The 12,496-nt window shown below is 39.4% G+C and overlaps 1 protein-coding gene and 1 long non-coding RNA gene across 2 annotated transcripts in view; one reads left to right on the top strand and one right to left on the bottom strand.

Annotated features, from left to right (window-relative positions):
* AHI1 (Abelson helper integration site 1) overlaps window positions 1-12,496 on the bottom strand; it is a 70,987-nt gene that overhangs the window by 26,296 nt on the left and 32,195 nt on the right. The window contains exon 19 of the mRNA XM_079970704.1: window positions 5,460-5,577. Coding sequence (XP_079826830.1) covers window positions 5,460-5,577 — 118 coding nt within the window. The remainder of the gene's footprint in view (window positions 1-5,459; window positions 5,578-12,496) is intronic.
* The window catches only part of LOC307213039, an 81,645-nt gene that overhangs the window by 56,204 nt on the left and 12,945 nt on the right, over window positions 1-12,496 (top strand). The window lies entirely within an intron of this gene.

Genomic DNA, 12,496 nt, shown 5'->3' with positions numbered 1-12,496 from the left:
CTAATTTAATTGAATTAGGATGTATGAAGGGGGGGTGGGGGGAGGTCAAGAACTGGGGTTAGGAAAGTAAGGATATGAAACTTTATATGTGTTGTCTTTGTGTGTGTGTGTTTGTGTTTATATAATGTGAAAACTCAATAAAAAATTTATAAAAAAAAGGGAAATTTGATCTTTGAATTTGGAGCGAGCGGGGGGAGTGCAAAAAGGAAGTCCGCCCCCCCCCCCCGTTGTAGATGGCTCAACGCAAGGATTTGACAACTAAGATCGAGAGATGAACTTGTTTACCTGAAAAAAAATTTTAACTTCACGAAGGGAAATTACAATAATTGTGCTGGAGGAGAAGACTGATTTGTGGGAACTAAAATGCAACCCCCCCGGGAACCGGGAACGATCCGCTATGAGAGACTGGTGAAGAGACACAGAAACTTTGACAGCTGTCAAAGTAGCTGTCAAAGCAGGAAAATAAAAGAGAACTTTGTTACGATGGCTTTGCTGGTTAGATTTGTTACAATTTGGACATAAATTATTGGAAATAAAGGCAACAAGTTATTTGACTTTTGGGTCTGATTTTGAAAGAAATTAAGTTACCATATTCCCTCTAGAGGGAAGCTGGGACATTGCAACAGTAGCAGCAAGTGGAAAAATACTATGAATTTGAGCAGGATCTGTTATCTCTTGGGAAAGCTGCAAAAACGAAGCATTATTTTGTCTACAGAGGTTTCTATACTAAAGGAGACCATGGATTTATCTATTGAAGAAAGGAAGGGACTTGACGCAAGTTATGTTCCTGAATAACAAAAGCCTCTGTGGAGAACAAGAAGTTTCTGAATTAGAAGGTTTCTGCAGCAGAACAGGAAAAAGCAACCTGAGGAATAAGAGCTGGACCAAATTTGAAGCCGCAGTATTTGGAACATCCAGACTTTAAAAGGACCAAGAAATAGAATTTAAGTTAGATTCTTAAACATAGAGGTCTGGATGGAAGAACAATGACTTTTTCTGAGAGTTTTTTCGAGATTGGACTTTCTGAAATTAAAAGCTATCAAAAGACGGCAAAGTGGAGTTGAGATATAGACGTGGATACACCAGGCTGGCAGTAGACAATGGATGAACTTTGGGGATTGGAACCGGGGAATGGGGGGGGGGGAGAGATTTGGAATCCAAAGGCTGTAAAATTATATATTATTTCTTTCTTTTCTTTTTTCATGTTTGTTGTTTGAAAATAGGGGAATTCGTGGAAGGGAAATGGGGTCGATCTTAGGGAATTATATAAAATATAAGGAGAAATGGTTCATTAAGATAAATAAGATAAATTAATTTGGAATAAATGGGTTATTTAAAATTACAAATAAGGTTTTAAAATTTGGGGTAAGAATCTGTGGAATCAATTTAAGGGAAATGGAATACAAGAGGGGGAGGGGGGGGAAGTCCAGGAAAGATGCCACTGAAACCAAATGTAAATCATATTTGTTTTTTCTTTCTTTCTTGCTATCTTTCCTTTTTATTCTGGAAATTTTTTAATAAATATTATTAAAAAAAAATATGATGGTAACTCATCATAATAAAGCTAAGTTGAATTCTACTCAATCCTTTGCTTATAGCTGCCTCCCCCCCCCCCCGCCCCCGCAACCACTTTACCATATAATTAAAGAAATGGCAGGAACACATTTTGGCAAGTAATTTGCACAATACTACGTCATATCTTGATTTTGCAACCCACAATGATCAATGCCAAGTAGAGAGTAATGGTTGATTTAATCCACACCCTTGTATAATTTGGCTGACAATACTTCCTTTATCCCAAAGGCGCAGCAGTAATTATCCTAACATATACCAATTTCACATAAATATGAGTTATGTTCACTTGATAAAGCTTTGGAATCTTCAAAGTTTTGCAGCTATTGTGCTCAGTATTCTACATTTCCCCAGTTAAATATTTTAATTAACATGCCTAGAAAAAAACATGAAAAAACATGAAAAAAGAACACATAATGGAGGAATCTGTGCGGTCTTGATTTCAACGTAAACAGTTTAAGTAAGCCAAAAATTTAAAAGGCATGTTATTTGACATTTGCACTATTACTTTTAGAAAATTATCAGTCAACTAGAGGAATCTGGAAAGTCATATTTTTTAAAAAAACAGCCAACCAAATTGGGGGGGGGGGAGATAGCCAAATTGCTGTCATTACAGAAATAGCCATATAATGTTAAATAAACATTATCTTTAGCACATGCTAAACCATCTTTGTTATTAGAAGATCCCATTTAGAATTTTGTGTTTAAAAACCCAATCAGTTTTGTTAATCTTTTCATAAGGACAAACATGCCCTTTTTATAACTTTCTGGTTGGTTCAGATCTCACTTTTTGCTACACTTCTTTTCTGGAAAGCAAGATTCAGTAGTTTTCCTGGGCATTAGCTGAGTTGCCTTTAGGCAGCTCTAAATTATGCTTAGCTGAACTGAGTCTCCCCAGTCCTAAGAAAGAGGAAACATTTCTAGAGGTTAGTTGTTCTGACTGAGGAAATGATCCCATGTGGTTAACTCCTGAATCATGTCCAGATATAGCATATGACCTGTCTAAAAGTAATAAACTTCCTAAGGTTTCAATGTACTTATTAGACCAGTTCCATTGATCAACAGCACTATGCTAGAATAAATAGCTTTAGAACTTCAAATGGGAATTCTCTAACTGTATTCAAACCTAGTAGGCAATGATGCTGCCATAGAATCCAAGTATTTTAAATGCAATTTATTTCAGGAATTATCTTTCCTATCCCTCCATTCCTTTCCCTTATCTTCCTTTCATAATATCAAAGTGGAAAGTTTGATGAAGATGTTAACCCAGCATGTGACTCCTATGAAAAAGATGAGTTTGATTAAGTATACTTTTATCCCACCCTTATTTGTACAATCCCAGGGTAGAGTGGGAAGCACAGTGAGGAATTCAATGTTGCACTCATCTGATCATACCATCAGCAACAGCATGCAGGGTGGAAGCCCCGCTGTGGAAGCGGAAGTCCTTATGCAGGGCTTCATTTCCACCGGAAACTGCCTTATAGTGAAGCAAGATCATTTGTCCATCTAGCTCAGTACTGCCTACGCTGACTGGCAGCGGCAGTCCAACCTGGAGAAGCTTGGCCCATTTGCCTTCAAAGCCAGATGCTCTCCCACTGAGCCATGGCCCTTCCCTTATGTTTGAGCTATGATGAAAGCACAGAGCAATCCAACAAAAAGGAGCAGACAAAAAATGAATGCAGCCGAGCAATGCTCTTCATTGCAGCCACAGACTGCCACATCTCCCTCTTCCAAAACCAGTCAGTGGGAAAGGAGGAGAAAAATCTAAAACTACACAGATACAAAGGCGCCAACTCTATAGGGCTATCTGTTGGGATGAGGCTGAGTTCCCCCACCCCCCAATCTTGAGAAGTGAAGGAGGCTGAGCTTATTCCTATGGTGAAATAATCAAATAATCAGGCAATAATTAAAAAAGTCTCAGAGCCAAGTCTGCTTAACACAGATTCCTTTCTTCACAGTATATAGTTGACGGTGAAAGGTATGAAAAATGAATAATTCCCCCCAACCCATCTCTAGAAAAATAATGCATTGTAACAATGCAGCCTGGTGTTACAATGTCTCCAAAACTGAAGAGATTTTCTCATGGGAAAATCTAAGAACATATGCATTCTTTTTTATAGTAGATTTTCCTGCAATCCTGATTTTCAGGTCATGTATTTGAAAAGATCCATTAAAATAAGTTTGAGATATTGTTTATATTTCTGGAGTGTCATTCCTCTGACTTAAAGAATGCATTTTGCTTTTTAAAAGTGCTGTTAGATAGTCTTGCCAATAATGGATTATAGACACATGAATGCACTGCTGTGACACGCCAAGGGGTTATGGCTTGAAATTGAGCTGCTGTCGAGATTGCTATCTTTGGCCGCATCTGAAGGGTGTAGAGCAATATCTCGTCCTAGAAGGGGAAGCTATACATTATTAACATACTGCACTCTGGGCACCACAGTTTAAGAAGGCTATGGACAGGTTGGAATGTGTGTAGAGGAGGAAGATGAAGATGATCAAGGGTCTGGAAACCAAGCCTTATGAGGAAGCTGGGTATGTTTAGCCTGGTAAAGAGGAGATCAAGAGGAGAAGGGCTGTCACATGAAAGATGGAGCAAGCTTGTTTTCTGCTGTTCCAGAGGGTAGGACTCGAACCAATGAATTCAAATGATAAATGAGACTATGATTAGACATCAGGAATAACTTTCTGATGGCAAGAGCTGTTTAACAGTGGAATGAAATATCTTGAAAGGTGGACTGCTTCATTGGGGTTTTAAACAGGTTGGATAGCCATCTGTCAGGGATTCTTTAACTGTGATTCCTGAATTTCTGGGAGATGGACTAGATGACCCTTGGTGTTCCACCCACCACTACAATTCTATGAGGTTTATAGGACATAAGTGCATGTCTTAAGGGAACTTAAATGTAATGATCAGAAAGCAGTGGTAATTAGGAATTCAAGGACAGGAAAACATTTCTCTTCAAATGTTCATGAGTAGGAGCAGTGGGCAAATATATACTTGCTTGCAGCCTGCTACTACTGCCCTGAGTCTATGAACTGCCACCACATCCACCTCTCTCTTCCCGTCCTAAGACAAAGAAGATTATTCCAGAGCAGGCAGAGGCAGTGGTGATTATGAGTGCTCCCAGCCTTCAACAGTTTTTTCCCTGTCAGTGATTGGATTGGGACTCCATTCACTTTATATGGATGTTAATGATCTGTATAGCAGTTTGAAACCAGCAGCTTTTCCTATCTTTTATTTTTCTGACTGCTTTGAGCAATTGCTGCTTATCACGGACTCCAGATCTTCTAATTCATTTCTGTTGAGTCTGCATAACATATATTATTTTTTATTTAGGCTCCAGCAGCATTATATATTTAAAGCAGTATCATGCCACTTTAAACAGCCAGAGCTTCTCCAAAAGAATTCTGGGAACTGTAGTTTGTTAAGCGTGTTGAGTATTGTTAAACCTTTCTCCTCTCATAACTACCACTCCTAGAATTCCCAGGAAGATGGCTCGATTATTAAACCACTCTGAGAATTGTATCTCTGTGAAGGGAGTAGGGATCTCCTAGCAATCCTCAGTACCCTTAACAAACTTCAGTTCCCAGGATTCTTTGGGGGAAGCCATGACTGTTTAAAGTGGTGTGATACTGCTTTAAAGATATAGTGCAGTATACAGTATAATCAATCAAACAAACAAAAACCACAACAATAAAACCAGTTCAATACACATTTTTTTGAAAGTAGATAAAAATGTGGCATTCTTAAAAGCACTTGGGGATTAGTTCAAAGTGTGCATGTTAAACATGTTAAAAAGCAATAATTGAGTATGCTCATTGAATATAATCACAGAAACCAAAATAAGAATATGCTACAAAAACAGAATAAATCACCTTACCGCTTTGAGTAGGAAGAGGATACAGAGGAATTGGTGGCTTGCCCAGTGTATTTGCCAAACTTAATTTGGAGTGTGGTGAAAGGAGAGATGGACTAGGAAGCAACGGACTGGAGCTGGTCTACAAAAGGAAAATAAAGTTGTAATTTCCTCATTGGGACACTAAATTTACAGCAAAATTATTGTTAGATCAGTGCAAGAACAGAAAATTTCAATGGCTTGCTTTTCAAAAAGATGATACAGTAGATTTTAAAATAAACTTTTGCAAAGACAATTATAAAAGATTATTGATTTCATCCTGTCTTCTAGAAAACACACACCAATATTTCCTTTGGGCACCCCATTTTGTTTTAATTGTTATATCAACACTGTTGCCTCCATGCTGCAAAGTAATAAATATGTCCACCTATTGTGGACCGATAGTCCTATATTATGCTTGTAATATAATTCTGCTGACATATTCTCAATTAGATTTAAGATATACCTACAAGAGTTTAAACAAAATAAAAAAATTCCTTCCAGTAGCACCTTAAAGACCAACTAAGTTAGTTCTTGGTATGAGCTTTCGTGTGCATGCACACTTCTTCAGATATCTGAAGAAGTGTGCATGCACACAAAAGCTCATACCAAGAACTAACTTAGTTGGTCTTTAAGGTGCTACTGGAAGGAATTTTTTTGTTTTGTTTTGACTATTGCAGACCAACACGGCTACCTATCTGTAACTACAAGAGTTTAGTTAACATTCCTCTCAGAGTTATTAGTTTTCTAGTAAAGGCTTAGGTTTTCATTCATAAACCACACAAATGGGATTGAATGGCTGGATAACTGACTCAGGAAAAAAATGGACCTAACTTAAATATTTGTTTACTTCCCCAATAGCAAATTGAACTCCACTTTTTCAGAGAAAACACGGCTAATCTAGTTCTTTTCACTTTATAAACACTCAAAACCTGTGACATTGAAATATGGGGTTACTGAAAAGTTCAAGATATCAAAATTGTTCAAGCTCTTGAGATCTTTGCTTAACCTCTCATTTAATACGCATGGTCTCAGTCTTTATGGGTTGATGAACGTGCCACACTGAGGGCACTTTGGCTCAAGGGCCAAACTGACTCTCTCCAGGTCACATCCCATCCCTGTCCTTGCTTCACATACTCCTTGAATGTTTTGATATGTCCATGAACTTCCATGACAACAGCTTAAGAATGCCACGTATTAAGCAATATAAAAATATCATTAATAAACCAACAAACTCTTATAACGACTCTTGCCTAGATGGAGTCTAGAAAGGGATGATTAGCCAACTGTACCAAGGTAATATTTGCACCCATTACTCTGCCCTTTTTTGCCTCTGGCCCCAGCCAACACTGGCATGTGGCCAGCAAAAGTTTGCCTAGAAGGGAAAAGGTTCTGCAGTCACCTTGTCTTATAATTTCACCTCTACTAGATTATTTACTTATTGCGACTAGATTAATTACTTGGTTCTGCAGTCAATCAGAAGACACATGCAGGTAACACCTTGCTAAAGATTAGCAGGCCTAGCTCTGGTCAATGCCTTGATCACCTGCGAAACACATTGCACTGCCTTGGGGTCCACAGCAGAAAAAGGTGGGATATAAATGTAATGCAGTAATGGAAATTTGTTGATTTTCTAAGCTATGCATATTAGAACAATCTTTTCAAAAACTAAGCTGTGGTTCAACCGAGTCCTTTGTCTGCCAAAGCTCAGATTAGATTTAGGGCCAGTTCATGCTGCCAAATGCCTTCACATACAGAGGTATACTATAGCACGGTGTACCATGATCCTGGCTGTGCATATGGGAAATTACCACTGTGAATAATACTTCTGGAAAGTCATCATGGTGATGACTTCAAAAGGGCTCTATCAACACGCACTGGAAGGAGCAAGTTCACAGTTTGCAGGTGCTCCTGGATTCAACACTGTTGTTGGAGGCTCAGGTGGCCTCGGTGGCTAGGAGTGTCTTTTTTTCAGTTCCAGATGGTTTGCCAGCTACAAATCATTTTGGATGGAGATGACTTGGCCACTGTACTCTATGTTCTGATAACTTCCAGACTGGATTATTGCAACACACTCTACGTGTGGCTGACCTTAAAGACGACTCAGAAACTTGTTGCTCCAAAATGCAGCAGCCAGATTCTGGCTGGTGTTCCATTTAGATCTCAAAAAACCCGTTTTTTAAAAGCTGCACTTGTTGCCAGTTGGTTTCTGGGCCAAATTCAAGGTTAGAATTTAAAGCCCCAAATGACTCAGGTCCCAAGTATCCAAAAGACTGCCTCCTTCCCTCCAGAACCTCTCAGGTGCTGAGATTGGCATACGGCCCTATTAATAATTCCACCACCCTCGGGGGGGGGGCGGCCTGGGAGAGGGCATTCTCTGTGGCAGCCTCTAAACTGTGGAACTCCCTACCCACAGGGGTGGGTCTGGCACCTTCATTATGCACGTTCTTACCTTGGCTTTTGAATCTTGCTGTGTATGCTTTTAAAGGTAAAGTTAAAGGGACCCCTGACCATTAGGTCCAGACTCTGGGGTTGCGGCGCTCATCTCGCTTTATTGGCCGAGGGAGCCGGAGTACAGCTTCATGTGGCCAGCATGACTAAGCTGCTTCTGGCGAACCAGAGCAGCGCACGGAAACACTGTTTACCTTCCCACCAGAGCGGTACCTATTTATCTACTTGCACTTTGACGTGCTTTTAAACTGCTAGGTTGGCAGGAGCTGGGACCAAGCAACGGGAGCTCACTCCATCATGGGGATTCGAACTGCCGACCTTCTGATCGGCAAGTCCTAGGCTCTGTGGTTTAACCCACAGTGTCACCCTTGTCCCCTATGCTTTTAGGGCCTACTTTATTTTTTTATAGCTGTAAGCTGTTCTGAATTGTTTTTAATAATGTGTTTTAATGCTGTAACCCACCTTGGGGTGAAGGACAGGTAATAAATTAACATGAATAATGATGATTAATTATTATTCAGATAACTAATGTTTACAAGAAACAAATATACCAGTAATTCCTTACCCTCTTATATGTCTCTGCCTATGATTATCTGGTAGCAGCAGCAGCAGCAGCAGTAGTAATGTAAAATATGCCATAACAGTGGTGCAATTTGGACTCCATAAAGAACAGAGGACTACAGATAAAATTAAATAGGAAGCTCCCTTGTACACACCCACGTGAAATGAATTAGTTCCATGAGAATTCTTTAGAGCCAATCATATTCCCAACATAAATTCTAAGGATTTACTTAGCCAAACATTCCACTGCCTAAAGGGAAGAATCTTCTGTTCTCATGAATGGGGTATGCATGTTCCTGATTCTCTCTGCTCCTGAGTCAATGCTCAGGCTCTTCTCTCCTGAAAATGCACTCAAACTACTTTTCTATGGGAACAAGCAGGTTGCAAAAAAAGGAGGCAGAGATACATCTGCTCACAACACCCCTCTCCCCAAAGTGAACAGCAGAAGTACCTGACACTTACCCAATACAACCTGTGGAGCCAAGCACTTATTAGAGCTGTTACTGAGCTATTATCAGTTTGTGAGGCACATGAGCCAAATGGAAATATTTTACAGTATATTTTATGGTAAACAGGTTAAGTAGACACGTGCTTCTTGATGCTACCTGGCTTTTACTTTCCCCCTCTCCTTCCTTTTAATCGGCCAGCATGTAAAAACATCACAGTGAAGCAATCCACATTTCTGAAATGTAGGCTGTGGGAAGGGATTGCTAAACACCTTTTCAACAACAAGAAAAGGTTGGCTAAGATAGTTAACACCAATCAACTCATTTTTTCACAATGCACTGGGCTTGCTTCACCTATAAACCACAGTTTTATCACAGACAGTTTACTACAAAGTCTGAGTTGAGTAAAACTGCAAGCACAAAAATGTCAGGGATGGGTTTGTGTGTGTGTGCTTTTAAAGAGAAGGCCACATACTTTCTGCCAAGTTTAAACAAAGCTGCTTTGCATTTTGTCTTTGTATTATGGCAGTTCTATGTAAATTATGCAAATATTCATTTTCCATGGGCCTAATTTTCATGTAAAAAAAGTGAATTGTACACAGAAATAAAGAGAATTGAAGCAAGTTCAAGACCGGACAAGTGAATAACTATTTCTCTGGCATTTCTTTGATAATTCAGTGCTGTGACCTTTTCAACTAATAGAATCAAAATTTTCATATATGCTTGCAAGTCAAATTAGGCTGGCAAAGTCAGCACTATGCCTTTTCTTTTTGTTTTTAAGATTCCTTTTTGAAGTTTTGTGCCTTTGGGACATGCTGTTCTTGAACAAACAGTAGTTCTTAAATCATGATTTCCTCAGACTAGGAAGCTGACAATAGTCTGCTATTAGAAAAACTGCACTCTTTTGTTCAATACTGGAGCAGCCCCACATGCAAAACCACTCTAATACAAAAAATAAAGTTTTGCAATATAATCTATGCAAACCTGAACTTTGATCCTACATATAAATATATTACTTGCTGCTATTTATATGTCACTTATTGCTCACAGAATAACGACAAGGAAGGCAAAGCCAACTAGTATTATAAAAGAATTTACTGGAAAATATATTTTCCTATATTGAAATTTTCTTAATGCATTTTGAGTATTTACAGTTCTCCTACGGGCAAATCACACATCATTTCTAGAAAAGTAAGCCATCATAGAAAAAGCTGCTGTCTAGCTATTGCCAAAGCAAGTGAGGTTTTACTTGCATGTGGAAGATACCCACCGGACTCTAAAATTCTCTGTGCAGTTTTCAGGCAGACGGCACCTCCCATACCCCTATCTAGTCTTACTTCTGTGCACAATGCAAGTTGCTTGTACTCTGAAACATCCTGCACAACTGGCTTTGAGCAAACTTCTCAAAAGCTGTAGAAAAGAATCAACTACACTGCAGCACCATACTGGTGCAATCAGAGTTGGAGCCAATTTGCCCTCAGCAAACAGAAGGGTTCCTCCCATTAATAGATGAGGCTGCGATCTCATAGATATTCCTTCTGGATTGAGGGGGAAGGTCTTTTCACTGATTCCCCTTTCCTCTGTAGGCACCACCTCCCATGCTGTTCTGAAGGGTCCCTCAACTACCATGAACTTAGTAGCACTTAAATGAACTCTGGATCCAACCCAAAACTAGTTGCAAATGAGACATGCAATGGGCCTGGTTCATTCCATTCTTCTCCCTTCCTCTCCCTTCTGGCTTCCTTTCTGTCCACCTCCATTACTTGGTCAGCATTCTGTGGACGCTGAGCATGCAAAGTCTCTACTGGGCTGGTTTGAAGAGATGCTGAGGCTTCCTTAAGTCTGCTGATACCTTTCCTCTTGCATGTGGATAGTGCTGTTTTGCCTATCCAAGGACCCAACTGCTTCAGATAACTGGGACTGCTCTGGCTATACACAAGTGAGACTGCTACAAAGCATTGAAGTGGCGTGTTCCTCTTTGGTCTCACTCTCCAGGATACTCAGTTGCATTGCTACCCCCCCCCCCCCCCGTTTTCTGCTTCTCCTCCAAGTCAGGCAGAGGGCCTTCTTGGTAGTGGCACCCTCCCTGTGGAACACCCTCCCTTCAGATGTCAATAAAGAACTATACAACTTTTAGGAGACATCTGAAAGCAGCCCTGTATCGGGAAGCTTTTAATGTTTGATGCTTTATTATGTTTTATATATTCTGTAAGCTGCCTAGAGTGGCCGGGGAAATCCAGCCAGATGGACGGGGTATTAAATTAATAATAATAATAATAATAATAATAATAATAATAAGAAGAAGAAGAAGAAGAAGAAGAAGAAGAAGAAGAATTATAATAATAATACTGAGCATGCTCAGTTCTCACCGGCGATTTTGGATCCCAGCCTCAACTTAGGCTCCCCACCACCACTGAAAGTGTTGTATTTTGGCAAAACGTGCCCTCCCCCAAATATTGATACCTCCAACCAGAGGCTCCAGGTTGCCCCCAAGATTGAGGGGGTCCAGCATGCGCCTGCAATATTAAGTGAGCTAGGTAGCAGTTCAGCAGAGATGCTGGGGAATCAAACTAGCAAGTATTTGATCGATCCAAAATGGGCTGCTAGTATTTGAACAGTGTTTGTGTGTGTTTGTGTGTGTGTCACATTTCCAAGCCTCCATGACGTGCAAGTGCTTGCCTCATCCTTGTGAGTGAGTGACTACATAAAGCCTATACATCAAAGCCCTGGCTTTGCTTTTTCTTGAATTTCAATAATGGAATCCATACTAGAAAACCTGGAAAATATTAAGAAGAATCAAATAAATTGAATGAAAGCTTTTAAACTGAATTTTATCACTGCTATGGGAAAGATAAAGAGAGAAATTCTTAAAAGGTAGTTTGTATATTGAAATTAGTAAAAATTATTATTGCCAAAAAAGAATGGGTACAAATGGAAGAGAGGAAGGAAAGCAAAAGTGGAGGTCATTTATTAAAATTATTGAGATGAATATAAAAAACCTGCATCTATGTCAAATGAAGGCAAATGTAAAATACTATGACTATTTTATAAATACAAGGATACATCTACATTTGAATAAGCCACACCTTTTCTCAGTCTCAAAAGATAACACATAATTATACATACTTTTGGGAGGTACAATATAAACATTTGTCACTTATAAGACATGCCCAAAATTGTAATTATGTTCGCTTCAATCAAGATTCAGAGAGGTCTTTCATTTAGTTCTGAAGCATTTACGGCATTTGCTTCTGGCAGCTATAAAAGTGTACAATGTGTGTGTGCCTATTTTGCCTTAAGTAATAACAATATATTTACAGCTTTTTCATATTTAATTATATTGATCTCAGATGATAATTCCCTGAATTGTTGTGTCATGCAAGTAAATCTTTTTACCACCTTGTAGCAACTTTTCTTGCACCTACTGAGATGCATAAGGCTATTGTGACCCACCACTTGGAAATGGGACAGAAATTGGAAGTGCTGGAGGTAAAATACTGAGAGACAGCAAAGTGCATGCTATCTAGGAAATACCACACTTATCCCTACAGAGCAAGGTTATTG

This window comes from Podarcis cretensis (genome assembly GCF_951804945.1).
Source record: "Podarcis cretensis genome assembly, chromosome: 3".
Lineage (NCBI taxonomy): Eukaryota > Metazoa > Chordata > Lepidosauria > Squamata > Lacertidae > Podarcis > Podarcis cretensis.
The sequence above is the reverse complement of the archived record's forward strand: the minus strand, read 5'-3'. Positions and strand labels throughout refer to the sequence as shown.